General features: G+C 58.1%; 1 protein-coding gene and 1 long non-coding RNA gene across 3 annotated transcripts in view; one reads left to right on the forward strand and one right to left on the reverse strand.

Moving 5' to 3' along the window:
- The window catches only part of CDH22 (cadherin 22), a 65,784-nt gene that overhangs the window by 23,811 nt on the left and 21,512 nt on the right, over positions 1–20,461 (forward strand). Inside the window, exons 4-6 of the mRNA XM_047851165.1 lie at positions 5,517–5,684; positions 9,264–9,457; positions 12,148–12,401. Of these exons, the coding sequence (XP_047707121.1) occupies positions 5,517–5,684; positions 9,264–9,457; positions 12,148–12,401 (616 nt within the window). The remainder of the gene's footprint in view (positions 1–5,516; positions 5,685–9,263; positions 9,458–12,147; positions 12,402–20,461) is intronic.
- LOC125161514 (uncharacterized) lies at positions 8,535–20,385 on the reverse strand. 2 transcript variants are annotated; one of them, XR_007150651.1, is made up of 3 exons: positions 20,071–20,385; positions 17,549–17,675; positions 8,535–8,731 (listed from the first exon to the last, which is right to left on the reverse strand). It is a non-coding gene; the product is annotated as an uncharacterized LOC125161514 (long non-coding RNA). The 2 variants fall into 2 exon arrangements; XR_007150652.1 differs by lacking the exon at positions 8,535–8,731 and adding an exon at positions 17,078–17,172.

The raw sequence follows: 20,461 nt of genomic DNA on the forward strand, positions 1-20,461 counted from the left end.
CTCCCATGCACACAAGAGGGATAATAAATTCTCATCTCACATGATTACTGTGAGGGTCCAACGGGAGAGTTCCTTCACTCACTCAACAGCTCTTTGTTGAGTGCCTACTAAGTGCCCGGCTCTAAGCATATGGCAGGAGGCAAATCTAAGACCCTACCCTCCAGGAGCTTTCATCCAAGGAGGGAATACAGACAGTAAGCATATCAATGTGTAACAGAACGTCAGGTAGCAACAAGACACAGAAAGCAGGGTAAGGGGATTGACTTAGCTGAAGAAATCAGAACAGGCCTTTCTGGGGAGGTGACCTCGGGCAGAGACGCGAGTGAAGTGAGGGTATGAGTGTCTAGGAGGGAGCGTGCAGGCCAAGGGAGCAGCAAGCATACGAAGTGCTCGGCTCAGTATCTGCTACCTGCCCATACACCGAGGGGCTGCTGCCGCTGCTGAAGCCTTCATTCATTCAGCCCGACGAGGGGGCCTTAGAGTTGATCCCCTTTCAGAAAGAGGAAGAGAGCGGACGTGGAAAGAAGGGAGGGGCCGGGATTGAGTCTGGGAGGTGGCAGGGGTGAGCAGTTGGAAGACCAGACTCCATGACGGTGAGGACCGCCAGGTTGTAAGCCAGAGCATGGAGGAGGGTGGCAAGTGGGAGGCCGTGGGGCCCAGGGGGCGGGGCAGGAAGGGCTCCCAAGAGGCCAGCAAGCGGGCACCAGGCTAGGAAGGTGAGGCAGCGCACACGAGCTCCCCGTCCCAGGGTCCTCAACTTGCTCAGTCGGAGAAGGTCTTTGCTGACATTTCCCAGGAAGGACCAGACGCCCCTCCCCCGCCCCCCACCTACCCTTGCCTTCAGCCCCACTGCAGGAGCCGCCCTGGTGCCATTCCCAGCCCGAGCTCCATTTCCCCAGCCAGGAATATTCCGCTGCTGCGGGTCTATATTTAGCAGCTGCTGCGAGGTACAGTCTGTTCTCGCTGTGCAGATAGCAGGGAGCAGAGCCGGAACGGGCCCTGAGAGGAAGGTGTGAGGGAAAGGAGGAGGCGGGGTGCCATGAGGCCGAGTGCCAGAGGAGGAATTAACTTGTGTGTTTTAAAGGCCAGGCCTGCCAGCAAGCCCCCCACAGGGGCTACGGGGACGGCATTTGTGGGCTAATGAGGCATCGCTTGGGCTCCAGGGCCCCTTCTGCAGAATTTGGAGGGGACAGCAGGGGTGGCGAGGACGACAGCTGGAACTGGGGGCGATGGGTGAGGACAAGGCTGCAGGGAGCCGTGGCCAGGTTCTAATTCCCAGCCCCCTCCACTACCACCGCCCCCGCAGGAATAGCAAGGCTCTCTCAGAGACTTCAAGATACCTGCTGAAAAGTCTCAATCGGGGCCAGACATGTCTGTTTTCCCGGGATGAATGAAACAAACCTTTGCCGAGCACCTCAGGATGATCAACTAAATCTGGTTTCTGCCCCCACGGGGCTTCTGTTCCAACAGAGAAGCCAGAGACCAACAGACAATGCCACCCACACAGTGAGAGGGGGGACAGAGGGTCCGTGGCCGTAGGTCAGGCAGTCCAGATGTTTACTGAACACCTACTATGTGCCAGACCCGATAGGTAAGATGATGAACAAGGCCAGTATGAACCTCTGCCCTCATGGAACTTATTTATCGGGTACCCAAATCCAGGAGTTGAGGAGTGGGGGGATCATCAAGGCATCCCCGGAATGTGAGACCTGTCACTGGCAACTTTGTCTCATTGAACCGTAGCCCCATTTTATAGAATAGGAAGCTGAGGCTCAGGGGGACTCAAGAACTTGCTCAAGGTCAGATAGCATGTAAATGGCGGAAAGAAGACTCGAACCAGCCTGTCTGACTCCAAAGCCCCTCCTTTTTGTACTGCCTCATATGTGACTCTGTGGCCCTTATGCATAGTAGGTCCCCAATAAGTAGTAAGTAGCATAGTAGGTCCTCAGTAAGTAGACCTAATAAATGAGTGAACGAAGGGACTTAACCGAGCCAGAAGGTTTCAAGAACGACTGTAGGGGCGCCTGGGTGGCTCAGTCAGTTAAGCGTCCGACTCTGGGTTTCAGCTCAGGTCATGATCTCACAGCTTTGTGGGTTCGAGCCCCACATCAGGCTCAGTGCTGGCAGTACAGAGGCTGCTTGGGATTCTCTCTCTCCCTCTCTAGCTGCCCTTCCCCCACTAGTGCTGTCTCTGTCTCTCTCACTCAGTCTCACTCAGTCATGGGCTGATTTGGGACTTTTCCCCCAGAGCCGGGGGGAAAAGGCACCAGCCTCCAGGGTGCTCCTCCCAGCATCAGAAGGTGGGAAGTGGGGAGCGGAACATAGCAGGTTAACAAAATATGCCGTCAATTCCTCCCGCCCCTCTAGATAAAGTGACTTGGCCACTGCTCCTATCGAGAGGGGAAGTCTTGAGGGGTGCCTGGCTGGCTGAATCTGTACAGCCTGAGACTCTTGATCTCAGAGTCATGAGTTTGAGCCCCTCGTTGGGCTTACCGAAAAAAAACAAAAGAAAGAAAAGAGGCGGGGTCTTGAATCTGGGAGCAGAGACTGTGTTCTGCCAAGTCCCAGATTAGACCTTAGGAGACCTCGTGGCCTTCACTCTTCCTCTTCGAAGACCACCATCTAAGGAAGCTAGCCGGGCTGCTAGAGACAGGAGAAGCCCCAGCTGACAGCCAGGACCAGCTGCCACACGTATGAGGCATGAGGCCACATTGGGCCTTTCAGGCAGCTGATGAGCCAGTGAAACGTGGCTGCACGAGTGAGCCCAGGAGAGGAACGGGCCCGGGAACGTGATTTCTCCATCAGCTATCTACGGCTGTATGACAAACTGCGCCCAAACATAGTGACTTCAAGCAGCAACAGTTTATTATTGGTCATAATTCTGTGTGTTGGCTGGGCAGTTCTTTTGCTGGGGTCACTCGTGTGGCAACAGTCAGCGGGCCAGTCAGCTGGGACAGCTGGCGTGGCTGGGCCCCTCCCTCCGTGTGGCCTTTCCTCCTGGGCTTTTTTCCAGCACAGTGGTCTGGGGGTTCCAAGAGGACAGGCCCCCAGCACACAAGGGCTGGTCGAGCCTCCGCTTTTGTCACGCTCGCTGATGCCGCGTTGGCCAAAGCAAGCTGCGTGGCCAAGAGTCCGTGTGCGAGGCGGTGACCCACGGGTGTGCGTGGCAGCTGGTGTGCTTTAGGGGGAGCACTGCAGCCTACCGCTGGGTGTGATCCCAGGGCTGGGTCTAGAGGCAGCAGAGCCGCTGGGTACCCACCTCCTAGTCTCCCAGAGATGACAGCTGATCATCTACATGCCTTCGCGACCAGTTTCCAAGAGTTTAGTGTCCCCATGTCCTCTGGAGCTAGAAGTGGCAGGGGCAGCAAAGAGTCCACCCACGGGGGTGGACCTCGGCCAGAGCCTAGCCCTCAGCCCCACTCACGAGCTTTTGGCGCACGAGCTCACAGATGCTCGGCGGCCCCGAACCCCAACACCCCTCTACATTCAGTGAGGTCCTGGATGCAAAGCGAATGCACACAGCTTAGCAGGCGGTAAGGGCTCCACTGCTCAGCTCCCCTCCGGGCCCCTCTGACTGGTGCACTCAGGGAGCCCCTGTCTCTGGCCCGGTGGCCATGCCACCATCGGTCTGTCTGCTCTCCCTTTCCTCCCTCCCACCACCTTTCTTCACCCCTTCCCAGCGCTGTGACTCCGTTGTCCGTCTCGGTTGTTCTCTGCCTTTCTCTCCCCGCTCCTCTCTCTCCAGGCCTTTGGCTTCCCGTTCTTCTCTCTCCGTGTGTCCTCCTGAGTGTGCATTTCTCTCTGCTTGACCACCGCCCTCTTTTCCTCTCTCTTTCTGGGCTCCTTAGGTCTCCCTCACCGTCTGTTCCCTGGTCACAAAGGCGCTGTCCCCAGTGCCTGTCTCTCTCGTCTCTTCCCTCCTGCCTCTCACCAGGTTCCTCTCCATCTCTCTTCCCCAGGCCCCCGTGTCTTTTCTGTCTCTTCTCTCTCGTCTTCTGCTCTTTCCCTCCTTCCAGCCCCCCGGGGCAGAGAGCACTGGTGGGCCCACCTTCCCCGTTCAGTCCCCGCCATCTGGGGCTGCAGAGCCTCAGCGGACAGACCAGCAGAGGCCCCGGGCCCTCCCCTCATCACCAGAAGGGCGCCCTGTTCCCAGTCCCAGTGTCGGGGCGCAGCACCTGGGGCGGGTCAAGGAGGGCCTGCTCTGACCAGAACTGGGGTTGGTGGGGCGGGTGCTGCTACTGACATCTAGTGGGTAGCGTTATGCCACCCAAAGCGGCCATCGCGCCAAGGTTGAGAAGGCCCGTTCTTCGGGGAGGCATTGTATTTGTCCCATTTTTCAGAGCAAGGGCTTTGCCCAAGATCACATGGCCAACAAATGGCAGATCTGGGATTTATCCCAAGTTCAGCTGCTTCTAAGACCCCTCTGACCTGGGGAAGACCATTCTCAGAGGGGTCATCAGCAGGGAGCCTGTTGAGGGGACTGGGAGGCCGCCGATGGAGGGTCTGCACGGCTCTTGATCAGACAGACGACACATTTTCCGTATCTCCGTGCGATCCCATAAACGCAGGGCCACCTCCTAGATGCCCTCCCCCTGGCTCCCCCAGCCACACGTACAAATGCACACACGCTGCAACCTCTCCCCTCGCTCCGTTGCCTGTATTGGAGTCTGGGGGCTGTCTGGGGACATCAGGAGCCGGAGATTGGGTTTTATGGGGCGCATCGCGGGGTTGCTGGTGCATGACTCCACCTGGCGCTCAGGCCCCGGGCACCACCTGTCACCACCTGGTCCTCGGCAGGTTGGAGTGAGTGGCGGGGGAGGCTCTGAATGCCTCATCGACTCTCCCCTCCACCTTGGGCTCCCACTGGCAGGGAGACAAGAAGCCCGGCCTTCCGCTCGGCAGAATTAATCTTGCGGTCACCCCCATTCCTGCGGCCCCTGCCCCTCTTGCCCTGACAGCTTGAAGGATCACCTGATCAGTGGTCAGCGAGTGCCTGGACAGAGCATCTAGGGCCGGGCACAGGGACCCTAGGGCTGACTCCGGGGTGGAGAGGGGTGGGTGAAAATAAGAGTGCGCACTTGTAGCCGTGAGGGTGCACGTGCGTGGGCGTGTGTGCGATCTCACGCATGTTCTTGCGTGCGCTCTTATGTAAGTGTATGGGACGTACCCGGTGTGTGAATCCGGGTGAGTGAGTCGGTGCCCTGTAACACTCCGCGAGCCGCTGCTCCTTGCCTGGCTCTGGTGAGCGCCACCGACAGATGAAGAGCACATCTGTTTGAGCAGGTGTGAGTGCGAGTTATCTGTACGAGCACATCTGCGTGAGCGCGTGGGGGAGCGTGTGCCCTCGTGCGCGCCGGCCGCTGGGCCTGCTTCTGGACATTGCCACCTCCGCGTCTTCCGCGCTCCCCTCCTGAACTTGCCCGAGCCCGGCCGCTGCCCGTGGCGGGGTCTCCGTGTCAGCCGCCAGCTCGTGGGGGCGGGGGGGCATCCGTGGCCTCACTCTCACTCACCCACAGGCGTGATCCGGACGGCCGTGCCCGACCTCGACCGCGAGAGCCAGGAGCGCTACGAGGTGGTGATCCAGGCCACAGACATGGCGGGCCAGCTGGGCGGCCTCTCGGGCTCCACCACGGTCACCATTGTGGTCACCGACGTCAACGACAACCCACCCCGCTTCCCGCAGAGTGAGTGAGGCCTTCCCAGGGGGACACGGTCACATCTGCATCTGCCCGGTAGACGCCCAGCACCTCTCCCGTCGGGCTGCCGTGGCGGGGGGTCCTGGGGGTGTCCGTTCTTCCTTCCAGGCCACCAAGCGACCGCATGACCTCATGCTTCCCCTTCGGCTTCGGCCAAAGGAAGGACTGGAATCTGTCTGTCTGTCCACCAAGTCACCCACTTACCCCCAGGCCCCCGCCCATCGTGCTTCCTGCAGAGGAAGCCCTCAGAGTTGTCTGATTTCCCACGCGGCCACGTAGCGCGGTTACCTTCCCACCCCTCGCCTTGCTTCCTGCCGAGGCTGCGCCCCATCCGTCCACCTGCTCCAGCCCCCCGCTTATTCCATGTGATGTGCCGCAGACCCAAGTTTGCAAAGGGTAGGACTGGCGGGGGACACGGGGGTACAGACAGCGACCGCAGCACGAGGTCCGGGGTGACAGGCCCGTCCCCACAGTGAGCCCAGAGGACAGGGCCCTGTTCTGAATTCTTTCCGCTCTCCGCCTCTCCTGGCACAACCGGGGATGGGAGGCTGGCTCTCTGGCCGAGCCCCTCACCTCCCCATCAGCCCAGCCAGCCCCTCTGTCCAGGCCTCGGCTGGGAGCCGCACTGGGGAAGCTACCGAGGCTGGCAGAGACTAAATGCCGCGGGGAGCCGGGCTGATCCCTATCGGAGAGTCATTACTTGAGGTCTGCTGCTCTCACATTAGGCCCGCCACAGGGGACTGACCCCCGCGAGATAAGGGAATCCAATCCCTTAGCTGAGAGCGCACCATCATCAGGGCCTAGCGCCTCGGCCCAGACTCAGAGTGGGGTGGGCAGAGCCGGGAGCCAGCTCTGTGTCGCCGGGGGCCAGGGAGCCCGGTGCGGAAACTGGCCCGCCCACTCCCCCGGCCCAGCCGCACTGCTGATGGGGGCGCTTGGAGGCAGCGTGGGGACGGGTGGGGACCTCCCAGGCTCATGCCCAGTTGTGAGGGGCTCTGTGCCAGCTCTGAGCCGCAAGCAGTGGGGCAGAGCAGAGGAGAGGGACCCCGGGCCCCCGGAAGACTCTTGTCTACTCATTCGCTTATTCATTCTTTCTCTCTTTTGAACATTTCTTTATTGTGAGCCACGCACCCAAACGGGAGGGTGTAAAATATAAATGGCCCGTTTGGCAAATAATTCTAAAGCGGACACTTCCCGCAACCACCCTTGAAGACCACCCCCCCCCCGAAGCCTCCATGTGCCTTTCCTGATCATAACTCACCCCCACACCCCCTCCTCCAGAGTTAAGCACCATCTGCTTTCGAGATTGCCACCTCTTTGCTTTGGAGTCACTTGACCTATACACGCATCACCTGACGTCCCTCCTTAAGTTCACCTGTTTTTTTAACCTTATATAAACAGAATCCTACCATATAACCTGGTTGTGTCTTGCTCCCCCTCCCCCCCCTTAAAACTCGTAGGTCATGCTTATGGCTACAATGTATTCATTGTCACTGCTGGATCGTGTTCCACCATGTACCCATTCTATGTTGACGGACATTTGGTTTGTTTCCAGTTTGAGGCCATTATGAAGGATACTGCTGCATACATTGTTGTACCTCGCTGAACATCTCCAAGTCGCGTTTTGCGCGCATTTCCCTAGTGTATGTACAGAGGAAGAGGGGAATAGCTGCCTCATGGGATGTACTCATCTTCAGCTTTACTAAATGCAGCCAGACTGCTCCCCCCACGAAAAAATGCACGCATCCGCTCTAGGACATCCTCACCAGCACTTGCTATTGTCAGACTCTTGAATCCGGGTTAACCCGGCCAGCGTAGATGAGTAACTCCTGCTCCTTTCCGTTCATTCACTCCCTAGTCACTCACACATTTCATTTATGTGACAGTTTGGTGTTCTGCCAGGCTTCGAGGACGCCTGATGAATAAGAGATACGGTTCCTGCCTTCCAGGAGCTCACACCCCAGACAGAGGAGAGACGAGAGAGCGGGGAGAGAACAGGCGGAAAGGGAGAGGAAAATGAGGGAAGCCTTACGAAGCGGGATGAGCTTGGTGGCCCTGGGGCACAGGAGCAGAGCCTGGAGGTTAGTCTGAGAAGGCTCCCTGGAGGAGGGAACATTCAGGAAGACTGAAGGAAGGGTAGGAATTGGGGAGGGCGCAAGAGAAGGGAAAAGAGAGGGCGATAAGGCATTACAAGTACCTCGGGCAGGTCTGGGCTCGGGGAGAGGGAGGCTGAGGCTGCAGACTTGGGCAGGGGCCAGGCAGCAAGCGTCCTGTGGGGCAGGCTGAAGGTCTCGGACAGCCTCACCTCAGGGCAGCGGGAGCTATGGAAGGGATTCAAGCAGGGGAGTGGCACCATCAGCCTGTTTTAGAAAGAGCCCCGCGCCGGCTGTTGTGTGAGAATGAATCAGAGGCCGCCGTTTCACACAAGTCATCCAGGCTTGGGGACTCCAAGAGGCACATCCCCAGCTCCACGGCCCCTGCGTCACCTGCACTGGCCCATCATTTCGCAAATGACCCTCATCTCGGCCTCAACTCTGGGACGAGAGCAGGGTACTGCTTGTGTCCCATCTGACCTCGTTTCTTCTTGTTTCTGCTCTGCTTCTCCCCTCCAGCCACAACGGCCATCTTGCCATTCTTCAAACACGCCAGGCATTTACACCCACCTCAGGGCCTTTGCACCTGCCATTCCCTCTGTCTGGAATGCTCTTTCCCAAATATCTGCTTGGCCTACTCCCTCACCTCCCTCAGACTTTTGCAAAAATGTCATCTTCCCCGGGAGCCTTTCTTGATTCCCCTATTTAAAACTCCACACACACCCTCATCGGTATTCTCCGTTCCCCTTCCCCTGCTTTATTTTTCTCCAAAGCACCTATCACCATTTGATATACTGCCTGTTTTACTGATGTGATTGTTTGTGTCTTTCTCTTCCTGCTTAAGAGGAAGGCACTGAGAGCTGGGATTTGGGTCTGTTTTGCTTGTTGCCATAAGCCCGGTGCCTAGAACTGCATCTGAGATGTCGCAGGTGCTTAACAAATCTGTGGAAATGAAGGAATCAATGTCATGAACACCAACGGCAACAGAAAAATCAGCATGAAGCCCCACTACCGTAATATAGTTTGTTCCCGTTATCGAGTAGCCACCATGGGCCAGGCTCTGTACTAAACACTTTTCATGCCCCATCACCTCAGTTAATCGGGATAATGGCAGGGCTGTTAGGAAGACACTATTATTATCTCCATTCTACAGATGAGGACACCAAGGCTGAGGATTACACAGCCAGGGCTGACTCCAGAGCCTGGGCCTTGACCGCTGTGCTCCTCTGTGCCCCTCGTGGGCAGATGGGGAAACCGAAGCCCTCCAATCTGCAGGCACTTTCCCTAACCAATCAGCAAAGAAACCCAGGGTCAGAATGAGGACCCTCCTCTTTGCATTGCCCGCTTGGGAGCCCCTTGCAGACACTGTCCTCCCCGGAGCCCATCTGGACCCCCCCTCTCCTGTCCCCTAAAGCTGGTGGAAGTCAGGGTAGGGGCTGCTCCCCATCCCTGTTCACAGCTGTGTCCCCTACAGAGATGTACCAGTTCAGCATTCAGGAGTCGGCCCCCATCGGCACGGCTGTGGGACGAGTGAAGGCCGAGGACTCAGACGTGGGCGAGAACACAGACATGACTTACCACCTCAAGGAGGAGAGCGGCAGCGGCGGCCATGTGTTCAAGGTCACCACGGACAGCGACACTCAGGAGGCCATCATTGTAGTGCAGAAGGTGTGCCCCCCCCCCCCCCGCCCCCGCTGCCTCGAGGGACAGGGGAGGCAGACCCAGGGTGGCCAGGTCTGGGAGGCCTCAGAGCAGCCAGACAGCCCCACCCCACTCGGCTCCAGAGATGAGGTCGCTCCACAGACCCAGGACCAGCCTGGGGAAACAGTGATGGTACCGGTCCCGTTTTGCAAATGAGAAAATGAGGCCCAGAGACGATACGCGGCCTGTGCAGGTTGCACAGCTAGTTACGCGAGCCAGGATTCAAACCAGATTTGGCTCTGTGCTCGTGTAATCACTGCCACGGGCTCCTTCGAGTCCACACCCTTGACTCTCATCATTTCCTTTAATTCTCGTGTTTCCCTCTGAAGAGACTTCAGTCCTTCGGCCCATTTTTGCCAGTGAGAAAACAGAGGCTCAGAGGGGTAAAAGGGCTGGCCCAGGGTCACACCAGGAGGGGGCAGAGTCCGGATTTGAACCCCAGTTGGGCTGGTCACTCCAGGATGGGATGCTCGCTCCCTGCCCTTGTCCAGAAGCTAGCTCTCGCCCCCCCCCCCCACTCAGCCAGATTGTGTCGCCCTAAATCTGCTGCTGTCAGCCTGGGTCCTGCCTTCTGGGACCCACAGCAACACCTGCCCCGAGGGCCCTTCTTTCACTCAATGAGCATCTAACCACCTGCTCCCTACCTGGCCTCCAGGGTGTGAAAAGAGAAGACCCCCAGTTTCTCCAGCTACTTCCCATAAGATTAAAATATAATAGCTATTACTACTAATAATAAAGTGTAGACTGTGTGCTAGGCACTCTTCAACTGCTTTTCATGTATTAACTTATTCGATCCCTAGGGTACTATTATTGCCCGTTTTATAGATGAGAAACTGAGGCCATGAAAATTCAATAATCTGCATCCAAGGTCACGTACCTTGCAGAGCAGAGTAGGGCTATGAGCCCAGGCAGTCTGGCTCCAGAATCCACCCTTTTTTTTTTTTTTAAATAATTTTTAAAGATGTTTTTATTTATTTGGGGCGGGGGGAGGGACAGAGACAGAGGGAGACAGAGAATCCAAAATAGGACCCACGCTGTCAGCGTGAAGTCCGACATGGGGCTGGAGTCCACAAGCCATAAGATCATGACTGAGCCATCCAGGCACCCCACACTTTTTTTAAATGTTTATTTATGTATTTGGGGGGCAGGTGCAGAGAGAGAGGGGAGGGGAGAGAGAGAACCCAAGTAGGCTCTGTGCTGCCAGCACAGAGCCCGATGTGGGGCTCAATATCAAGGCCTGAGCCACAATCAGGAGTGGGATGCTTCCAGGCGCCCCCAGAATCTACCCTTTTAAGCTTACATGGCTTTCAGTCTTCTGAGCTCCATTTGTCCTCACTGGAAGATGAGCCCATTTCACAGACGGGGACCAGCATCATAGAGCAGCAGAGTCAGGTCCCAAGTCCCGGCCTCTGCACTTGCTCTCTTCCCCAGGCTGCTCCTAATCCCCTCCCCCCATCCCGGGCCCCTCCCACCTGCTCCAGCCCTGGCGCCTGAGGCGTCTCTGTGGAGTCACGCTGGCTCGGGGGGGGGGGGGGGGGGGGGGGGGGGGGGGGGGGGGAGCGGAGCCCGTGCCTGATTGATGGCCTGGCTCCAAAGCCCATCGCTCACTCACAGGCTCGGCTACCGCCAGCCTCCCTGCGTCCTGATTTCCCAGGCAACAGGACAGAGGACGGAGGTGGTCTTTTTGCTGGTGGAGAAGGTGCGGGGGGGGGGGGATGTTCTGAGAGAAACGGAGGGTCGCTATGCACGGGGCAGGTCCCCAGGAAGGTTACCCTTGCCACTCAGATAGCTCCCCCCACACTACTGAGGTGGCTGAGCTCCACCGCTGTGATTTCTCTTTGCTGTAAGGCGTTGTCTTTAGAAGGCCGGAGCGGACACACAGCCCTGGAGCTCATTCATCAGAAGGTCACCCATTAGTACTCCCTGATGAGAAGCAAGGCTCAGCATGGGTTTAGCCAGATTTCCAAGGAAAGCTCTAAGGCAGCCTGGCTTATCAGGCTCAACTCACATTAGTTGCTGCTGCCTACACAGCACACCGGGGGAATGTCTCTTTAACCCTCACAACTGAGGCCCAGAGAGGCTAAGTAGACGGCCCACAGACACACAGCTAGTCAGCCGCAGAACCAGTGCGCTGTCCTCTCCCGTGAGGAGGGGCCAGGACTGGAGAGCTGCGCTGGCCCAGGTTTGAATCCTGCCTCTGCTGGTGACTAAGTGACCTTGGGCGAAGTTACAGAGCCTTCCGGGCCTCCACGTGCTCCTGTGTAAGATGAGAGAATCACAACCCAAGCCTCTTAGGGATGTTGTAAAATTAGATGCGTTAATGTATTTAAAACACTGGTGCCTAGTAAGTGCTTCGGGAATTAATACATGAATCAAATGCCCCAACATTCTGTGCTGGGAGGCGGGAAGTTGGGGGGGGGTGGCGGGCAGTGGCCTTTAGCCCTGATGGGCTGTGTGTCCCTAGGCAAGACTGTCCCCGAAGGTTGGTCTGGGTCTCCAACCACCGGTTCCTTGGTGCAGTCCATTACTCGGGCTCCCCGGCAGGGTCGACGTGACCTTGGGCCAGCCCCGCCCCCTCTGGGCCCGCCCCCCTCACCTCCTCTCCCCACGCGGACCCCACCCGGCCCCCTCACCCGCCCTCTGCTCCCTCCCCGCAGCGCCTGGACTTCGAGTCCCAGCCCGTGCACACCGTGGTCCTGGAGGCCCTCAACAAGTTCGTGGATCCCCGCTTCGCTGACTTGGGCACGTTCCGCGACCAGGCGATCGTGCGCGTGGCCGTGACCGACGTGGACGAGCCCCCCGAGTTCCGGCCGCCCTCCGGCCTCCTGGAGGTGCAGGAGGACGCGCAGGTGGGCTCCCTGGTCGGCGTGGTGACGGCGCGGGACCCCGACGCCGCCAACCGGCCCGTCCGGTGAGACCCCCGCCCGGGGCCACGCCTGCTGCCTGCTATCCCGCCACCGCCCCGCGGACGGACTGCGGGCACAGGGGGAGGGGCGGGGGGGGGGGGGAGAGAAGGAGGGTGGACACAGAGACCAAGGAAACAGGTGTGAGAACGGTCACCGAGAGGCAAGGGACTCAGGACAAGGAGGGAGACCCAGGAGCGACAGACGCCGCAGAGTGAACCGGGCTCAGCCCCTCTCCTCTGTCTATACTGGCTCCCTCGGTGCCCTCAGCCTATCCATCTACATGCCTATGACCCCCGATTCCACACTCTTGCTCACCTGGCCATCTGGCTCCCCTAGGCACCCCAGACTTCACCATGTTCAGCTCCAGGTCTCTCCACCCAAAGAAAACAAAAACATAAACACCCTAACGGTTGTTCAGATCAAAAATGTTGGAGACCCCCTGACTCCCGCCTCTCTCTCACACCTCCCTCCGAACCACCGGCACGTCCCCGCCATCCCCGCTTTAGCAGGCTATCCGGAATCCGACCGCCTCTCTCCACGTCTGCTGCTACCCCCATTCCTGCACTTCCCCCTACCCCGCTCTGGTCTCCCTGCTCCTGCCCCGCCCCCTCTTTAATCCGGAACTGGCCCGGGAGGCTCTCGATGCTGCCCAAACAGAAATCAGAGCACCGCCCCCCTCTGCTCAGAGCCTCCCCACCCCCCCCCCACCACCCAGAGGTGCCCATCTGGCTCAGAATAAAAGACCAAGCTCTCACAATGACCCCCAGAGCCATGAGCTCTGTACCCTCTCTGACCCTTGCTCCCATGGCCCTGCTTCCTAGTTCTCTGCTCAGCCACACTGGCCCCCTCACAGCCCCACAGATGTACCAAGCTCACTCTCGGCCTCCGGGCCCTTTGTGACTGTTCATTCCTCTGCCTAGAATGTTCCCCTCCTTAGTAGCCCCGCAATCTGTCGTCTTACTTCCCCCCGCCCCGGTCTTTGCTCGGCACCCCCCCCAACCCCCAGCCCCACCGCATCACGATCTAACATACGACCTAATTTTCTGACTACTTTGTGTGTCTCCGTTCCACTATAAGATAAGCTCCGTGAGGGTAGGGGATTCTGTTTACCCTCAGGGCCTAGCCTGACACCCAGCACTCAGTGGACACTCACTGCCTGCATGGTGAGTGACTGGAATAGAAAAGCAGAGAAAGATAGAAAAGAGACAGAGAGAGACTCGAGGGGATGGGGAGAGACCCCCAATGGGAGGAGGAGGCCAGAGAGAGGGGGGAGCCAGTGGAAAGAGGGGGAGTACCTAAAAGAGGCAGAGGGCCTACCTGACAATGTAGAGACAGCGGAGATTTGCTGAGAAAGCCAGAAAGGGGAAGAAAGAGAAACAGACACAGGGAGAGAGAGGGGCGAGCAGGGAGGGAGGCAGGAGGGTCGAGGGGAGGGGACGCTGCAGCTCTGTCGGTGTCCCTGACTGTGACCCAAGCTGGAAGAAGGTCGGACAGAAGAGAAGGGAAGAAAGGCTGCAGCTGAAACTGATCCAGAGGACGTCAGGGGGTAGGGGCAATGGCCATTGTTGGACAGACAGGAAGGAGATTCCTGAGCTCCCTGCTTCCTCCCCGAAACCCCTGTACATAATAAGTAAGTTGTCCCTGAACCAACTATGTGGCTGAGCAGTGAAGAGAGGGAGAAAGGAGGTTAGTTTGAGGATCTCTGCATTACACAATTCCGGATGGGTAACATTCCCATCACCATCCATGGGAATGGTTCTCTGAGTTGTACAGTGCACAGCCTGTGCAATCTTACATGGCGGCCCCAGGTGAGGACGCAGAGAGGCCATCCTGCCACTGTCTGTGGGCTCCCAGACTGGGAAATGCCCTCAGGGGTCTTAAAAGACCTCCTTGGAGGAGGCAGGAAACTAACCGAGCTGGTCCCTGTGTATGGTCAGGTGTAAATACGAGGTGAAGGGCATTCCAGGCAGAGGAACAGCATGTGCAGACAGATGGAGGCAGAGGAGTGGTAGATGTGCCTGGAGAAGAGCAGCTGTGATGGCTACAGTGGACTGAGGGAGACGAGGCAGCAAAAGCCAAGTCTGACAGGCCTCGAGGGCCTCTGTCCAGAGGGCCTGGGCCGCCCCTGCCCTCCTCACTGCCAGAGCCGTCCTGCCGCCTCTGAGCTCCTCCGTTGCCCTCCGCCCAGGCATCTGGCGGCATCTCCCTAGCCTCTGGCTGGACCGCAGACCTCTCCCAGGAGGGAATGGTCACCCACGTTCGGGAGGAAACTGAGGGCCAGGCCGGGGAGGAGGTGCCCCCGGAACCTTCCCAGGGAGTTGACAGTCAGGAGTAGGAGCTGAGTCCTTGCCTCCCAGGTTAGTGCTCCTGTCTGCCTGCTCCCCTCCCCTGCAGTGTGGCTCTCACACCCCCTCTCAGTCTCCCCCCTCCTCCCTCCCTTGGCTTCCCTTTCCTCCGGCTTTTATCTGCTCGGAAAGGGCCAACTTTGAAACCAGCTTCTCACCTTCTTTCATCTCTCTTTGCTGGCCCCTTCCCTGGGGCTCCTCAGCGAGGAGGAGCTCGAGACAGGTCCAATTTAACACCACAAACATTTACCCAGCTCCTTCTCATGCCCGCCCGGCCCTGAGCCAGGCCCGGGGAAGCTGACTCAGCCAAGGGCAGAGCTGGGGAGGAGCACCCCCGCCTACAGAGGACAGACATGGAAACAAGAGGCCGGTGAGGTGCCACTGAGAGACCGAAGGGCTCCTCCTGGGACCCATGTACTGCCCAGAGCCCAGCTTGTATCCCAGCTCCTGATCTCTAAGGGTCAGCGACTCGAGTCACCACCTACACGTTGAGTCAAGGGGAAACAAAGGTAAAAAAGCCTCTTCCCCAGACGCATAGAGTCTGCCTTCTCCCTGGGCGGGGACACAGTCAACAAGTAGTGAAGCATTCGTTGGCACAGTCTTGAAATAATTGCTGAGAAGAGCTATGAAGGGAGTAAACAGGGTAATGGGATAAGGAGGGTTGTGGCAGCAGGGGCTTCTATGGAATGAGAAGTTGAGGAGTTGACAGATGAGCTGAGATCAGATACAGAGAAAGGCCGACCTGTGAAGCTGTGAGGAAGAGCAGTCAGGTTCAGGTGGAGGGAACAGCGAGTGCAAAGGTCCCGAGGCAGGGGCGGCTTGGTATGTTCCTGGAGGTGAAGACATTAAGTGGTGTCCTGGGAGATTTTGCCTGCCACATTAGGCACGCGGGGAATGCAGAGGTGCAGATACACAGAGTGATGTCCTTCTGAGTTCTGCACTGGCGAGAGCGGACAGTGCCTCGCATTGTGGCATTTCCCCCTCAGGAGGAATCATACTCGTTTTGCAGAGGGAGCTGGAGCACAGAGAGGAGAAGTGACCCTCCCAGTGTCATGCCGCTTGAAAGGGGAAGGAATGGTTTCACCCATTATTGTCAGCTTCTTGAGTCCAGCCTCCGGTTCGTGTCTACCCCTGCTTCTTACTCTCTGTGTGGTTAGGTGTCCTCCCTTGTGCGGAAGGCACAGAGGCGAATCAGACGCGGGCCGACAGGAGGGCTAGGCCCCCACGTGAAGGCATCTAGTGACAGATCTAAGTCCCAGTGGTCTTGGCCTGAGGCAGGGGCTGGGGGAGTACAGAACTCCACGGAAGGGCAAGTAATCGGTGCGCGCCACGGAGGGGAGTGAGCCCAGGCTTCCCCAGAAGGCCCCAGAGCAAGGCTGAAGAGGCGAGGTTGGACCAGGGAGAGGGCGCTCCAGGTTGGGGTGACGGGGAGCGCCGGGCGATAGGAACAGAGCCATGGAGCCAGGAGGTTAAGTCCAGCCGCAGGATGATTAGCTGGACCAGCTCGTGTCAGGGTGTGCGGCGATGAGGACAGAGGGGCACTTGGGACAGGCTGGGAAGGACCCTGAACGTCAGGCGAAGCAGTGGGACTCTGTGCTTAGGCGATGGGAAGCCTTGGAAGCTTTGGAGGGAGGAAGGACGGCGCTCGGATGGGCTCATCTCTGAGGGGCAGAGAGGCCCTTGATCAGCCCAGCATAGCCCTACAGCCCGGCGGGTCTCCCTTGAACACTGAAAACAGCCAAGCCCACACCGGACCAGAGGGAGCAAATATCTCATTTCCTCCCGGCTCTCCACAGTGGGGTGCGGCAGAAAGTACATAGGCTCTGGAATCAAAGAGGGCCTGGCTCGGAATCCCAGCTCAGTTATAGAACCGTGGGAAAATCACTGGACCCACAGCGAGCCCCAGTTTTCCCATCTCTAAAATGGGCATCACGATAGTACCTGCCTCATTCTTTCACTCAAAAAAAAAAAAAAATAGGTATTAAATGTCTCCTGTGCCCTACTAGGTTCTGTGCTTGGCGCTCCCAGGGTTGGAGGGAGGCTTGTTTGGCACATAGTAGGTCCTCAGGAAATGGACATTACTATTTTTCTTCGTGGCCTGGCCACCCGTTTCTACCCTTCATTCCGCAGCCAGTACTAACCACATACGAATTCCCAGGCATCATGTGTGGGCTTTAAGTGGGTGTCTTAAGCCGGGGCTGGGGGGGGGGCGGGTAGGAGAGAGTCACAGACAGGGTGGAGGGGGCAGAGGGGACTCCCTGCTGGCGGGTGGGGGAGCCCCTTTTGCATCTGAAGAGATTCTTCCTCCAGTAGCTCCGTCATTCAGCCTCCTACGTCATTCAGCCTCCTACCGAGCCCACAGGGGAGCGCTGGGCAGCCCATACACGCGGGAGCCTCAGCCTTTCGTGTTTATCGTGCCTGTGTGCGCTGTCTATGCAGATAGTTACGTGGAGAAAAACCACATGCACACCCGGGGCCAGGAAGCAGTACCCTCCCCACTCCTCCCACCCTTAACCTTGACGACGGCGGCAGTTGGGGCTGTTAGAGTGTGTGGGAGTGCCCGCAGGCGTACCCGGCCGGCCCTGAGCGGCGTGTTCTTAAGACCTGAGGCCCTGGACCCGTGTGGGCTGGGAACCTGGCTCTGCCACTACGCAGCCCTTTCAACCCAGGGCAAGGCATCCGGCTTCTGAGAGCCCAGTTTCCTCATCTGCGACATGGGGGTGATAAGAGTACCCGGGAAGATCTGAGGAGCTCACGCGTGTAAAGCCCGCCCTCAGGCCTGGCAAAAAGCATCAGAGCTGACTCACCGGGCACGCGGCAGGTGCCCAGTGCTCTCGCGAGTGTTGTGCTGCTGGTCGCTTGTCTAATCCTCGCCGCCGCGGGGTCAGCAGTAAGGCAGGTATTGATAGTATCTCCATTCTTAAGAGGAGGAAACTGAAGAACAGAGAGATTAAGTGATTTACCCAAGGCCACACAGCTAGATTTCAAACGTACGCCGCTGAGCACCAGATCGGCACTGCAGACCTCCATCCCGGGGCCTCCCCTGCACGCGTGCACAAGCGTGCACACGCACGCGCGCACACACACTAGCTGACACCTACCCACACTCTCTCGATGCGCTTCTCCACCCACACCTGTGCTGCTTCCCCTTCCTGCCCTCCAGGCCCCGGCGGACTGAACCAGGAGCAGGACCTTCCAGACTCACAGCTGCCTCCTGCCCTTCTCAGCCCGCTGGCAATACTCTGGGCCGTCCATACAGGGTGCCTCCCACAACCCCTCCCCCCCCAACCCAGAGACCACATTCTGGGTGGGAGGGGCTCCTGCGTACCCCTTACCAGACGGTTCTGAATAATAATTAGAATAACAATAGTTCCCTCTCACGGAGTAATTTTCCTAGAGCTCAGCTAGGCATCTTATCCCCCAGCTAGGCATTTAATCCTCCCAGCAACTCGCAAGGTAGGATTATCATTTCCATTTTGCTCAAAATTAAGGTTCAAAGATGGAAGTGACTTGTCAGGGGCATCGTAGACTTGGACCCACACCCAGGGCTAAGCGGCTGCCTCTCTCGAGTGTTTGCTTTTCCCACAGCACAGCAGTATCTCTCTCTTTCTCTCTCTCTCTCTCTCTCTCTCTCTCTTTCTCACACACACACACACACACACACGGTTTCCACCCACAACACAGACCAGCCGCACAACTCATGCACCTACACGTGAGGTCCACAAGCCTCCCACCTCCCGCCGCCCCCCCCATGTTTGCCAGGTCATGCTCCCTGCCTCCTGCCGCGCCCCTCCACCCCTCCCTCCCGCTCACTGGCTGGCTTCTTGAGCTGGAACAAAACCACCTGGGCTCAGCCAGCCACGCTGACCTGCAGCCCCAAGTCTTTTGCTGGTTAATGGCAGGTCCCTACGGCCCGCCCCACGGCCTTGGGAACAGCTGCCTCCACTTAGATTCCAGCCGCCCCTTCCCCTCCAGGAGGGAACAAAAGAGAGAAGCCGGGAGGAGAGAGAACAGGAGGGAGGTCTGAGCAGGAAGGGGAGAAGCGAGAAGGTGGTAGGCATCCTTCCACAAGCTCTCACACCCCGCTCCCCCCAGTGATCAGGAGCCCCAGGCTGTGCAGGCCTTGGCCTTCTCCTGGACTCTGTTCTCCCACCGGTAAAACCAAGAGGAGGTTCCTTCCAGCTGAGCTGACACTCAGAGGTTGGTTCTTCATCCTCTGGACCCAAACATCTGTCAGGGCCAGGCTGGGGGCAAAGGGGACCTGAGGTGCCATGCTTTGCAGTTTTGGATGGTTCAACGAGCTAAAAAGAACTCTGGGTATAGAGTCCCCAGTTTGGGTACAAATTCCAATTCTGTGACAGTCCCTGTGCAATTTTAGGCAGGGTCATCACTAGCCCACATGGCGTCTTTGCATAAATAAGGAAAAAAATCCCTCTCTGAGAAGATACTCCCTCAGCTAGGACACGTGGCTTGGCAAGCTGAACACTGACTGGTTAGACCCTTCAGCCTGGTACCTTTGTGCAGGACACAGCCTGCACAACCGTACGTGGCAGTCCTAAGCTTGGCAAGTTTCCTCTCTGAGCCCCAGTGTCTTCCTCTGTAAGACGGGGGAGATCCCATCAGCATCACAGGATGCTAGGTGGTCACCTCATCTATCTCGTTTTGCCCTTTTATCCCCGGGATGGAGCCCAGAGGAGGCACTCAATGTCTGGGCGTAAAGGACCGCACAGAGAGCTGGCTGCAGGAAAAGCAGGCTACAAACTATTAAGTGCCGTCTAGTGGAAGGAAGTGTCATCTTAGGTCACTTTCACCCGGGTCAGGAGGGCCCAGGTTGGTCAGGGGCAAGGAGGGGGTGGGTTTAGCAGCTGAGGGACAGGAAGGAGAGTTAGTGGGGGCTGGGGAGCCTGGCTGTAATGCCCACTATCCCCACAGGCACAGCCTTTTATAGTGGGTCACACAGTTTGCCTTCGCTGCCTTTGCCCCCATCCTAGTAACTATGCAAAGAATAAGGGCTGTCACCTATGCCCAGTCCCATGAATTAGCTCCTCTAACCCACACCCGTGTGAGATGAGTATAAATCACCCGTTTTCCAGATAAACAGAGGCCAAGGAGGTCAGTGACTTGTCCAAGGTCACACCGGTAGAGGAGGTAGGCCAGGATTCAAACCCAGCTCTGTCTCAGACCCGTCAGTTCCACTGGGTGTCATCATTTCCATTTAACAGATGAAGAAACGGAGGCCCCCGAAAGTTTGGTAATGCAGCTAGGCCCCACTGAAGGGTCCACCTCGGGACTTTGTGCCTCCAGCAGGGGGTGTTTCTCGTGTCCTCACCTTCCTGGGCCTCAGTTTCCCTTCTCGGAGATGGGGAAAGGGCCCCTCTCCGCCCTGTGGGAGGGGCCTGGCGGCTCAGGCTGAGCCCCGCCCTGCCGCGCTTCTTTGTCCTCGTCGCACAATGCGCCCTTGCTTGGCATTCGAGGCCTTTGTGGGCCGCGCAGCCCAGCGGCGCCCCCCGCCCGCGTTATCAGCGCCGGGAAGCGGCGGCCGAAGCTGGCGGGGCCTCTCTGGGCCGCCGCCCGAGACATGTGTTGGACACGGGCCTTTCAGGCCTGGAGCCGCCGCACAAAGGCCCGGGAAGAAGGCGGAACAAAGGGCTTTTTCACGCGGCAACTGAAAAGCCGCAGATTAGCTCGCGCGTGCTGCGCAGGCGGGGAGGGGCCGCCGG

The sequence above is a fragment of the Prionailurus viverrinus genome, chromosome A3 (genome assembly GCF_022837055.1).
Source record: "Prionailurus viverrinus isolate Anna chromosome A3, UM_Priviv_1.0, whole genome shotgun sequence".
Classification (NCBI taxonomy): Eukaryota; Metazoa; Chordata; class Mammalia; order Carnivora; family Felidae; genus Prionailurus; species Prionailurus viverrinus.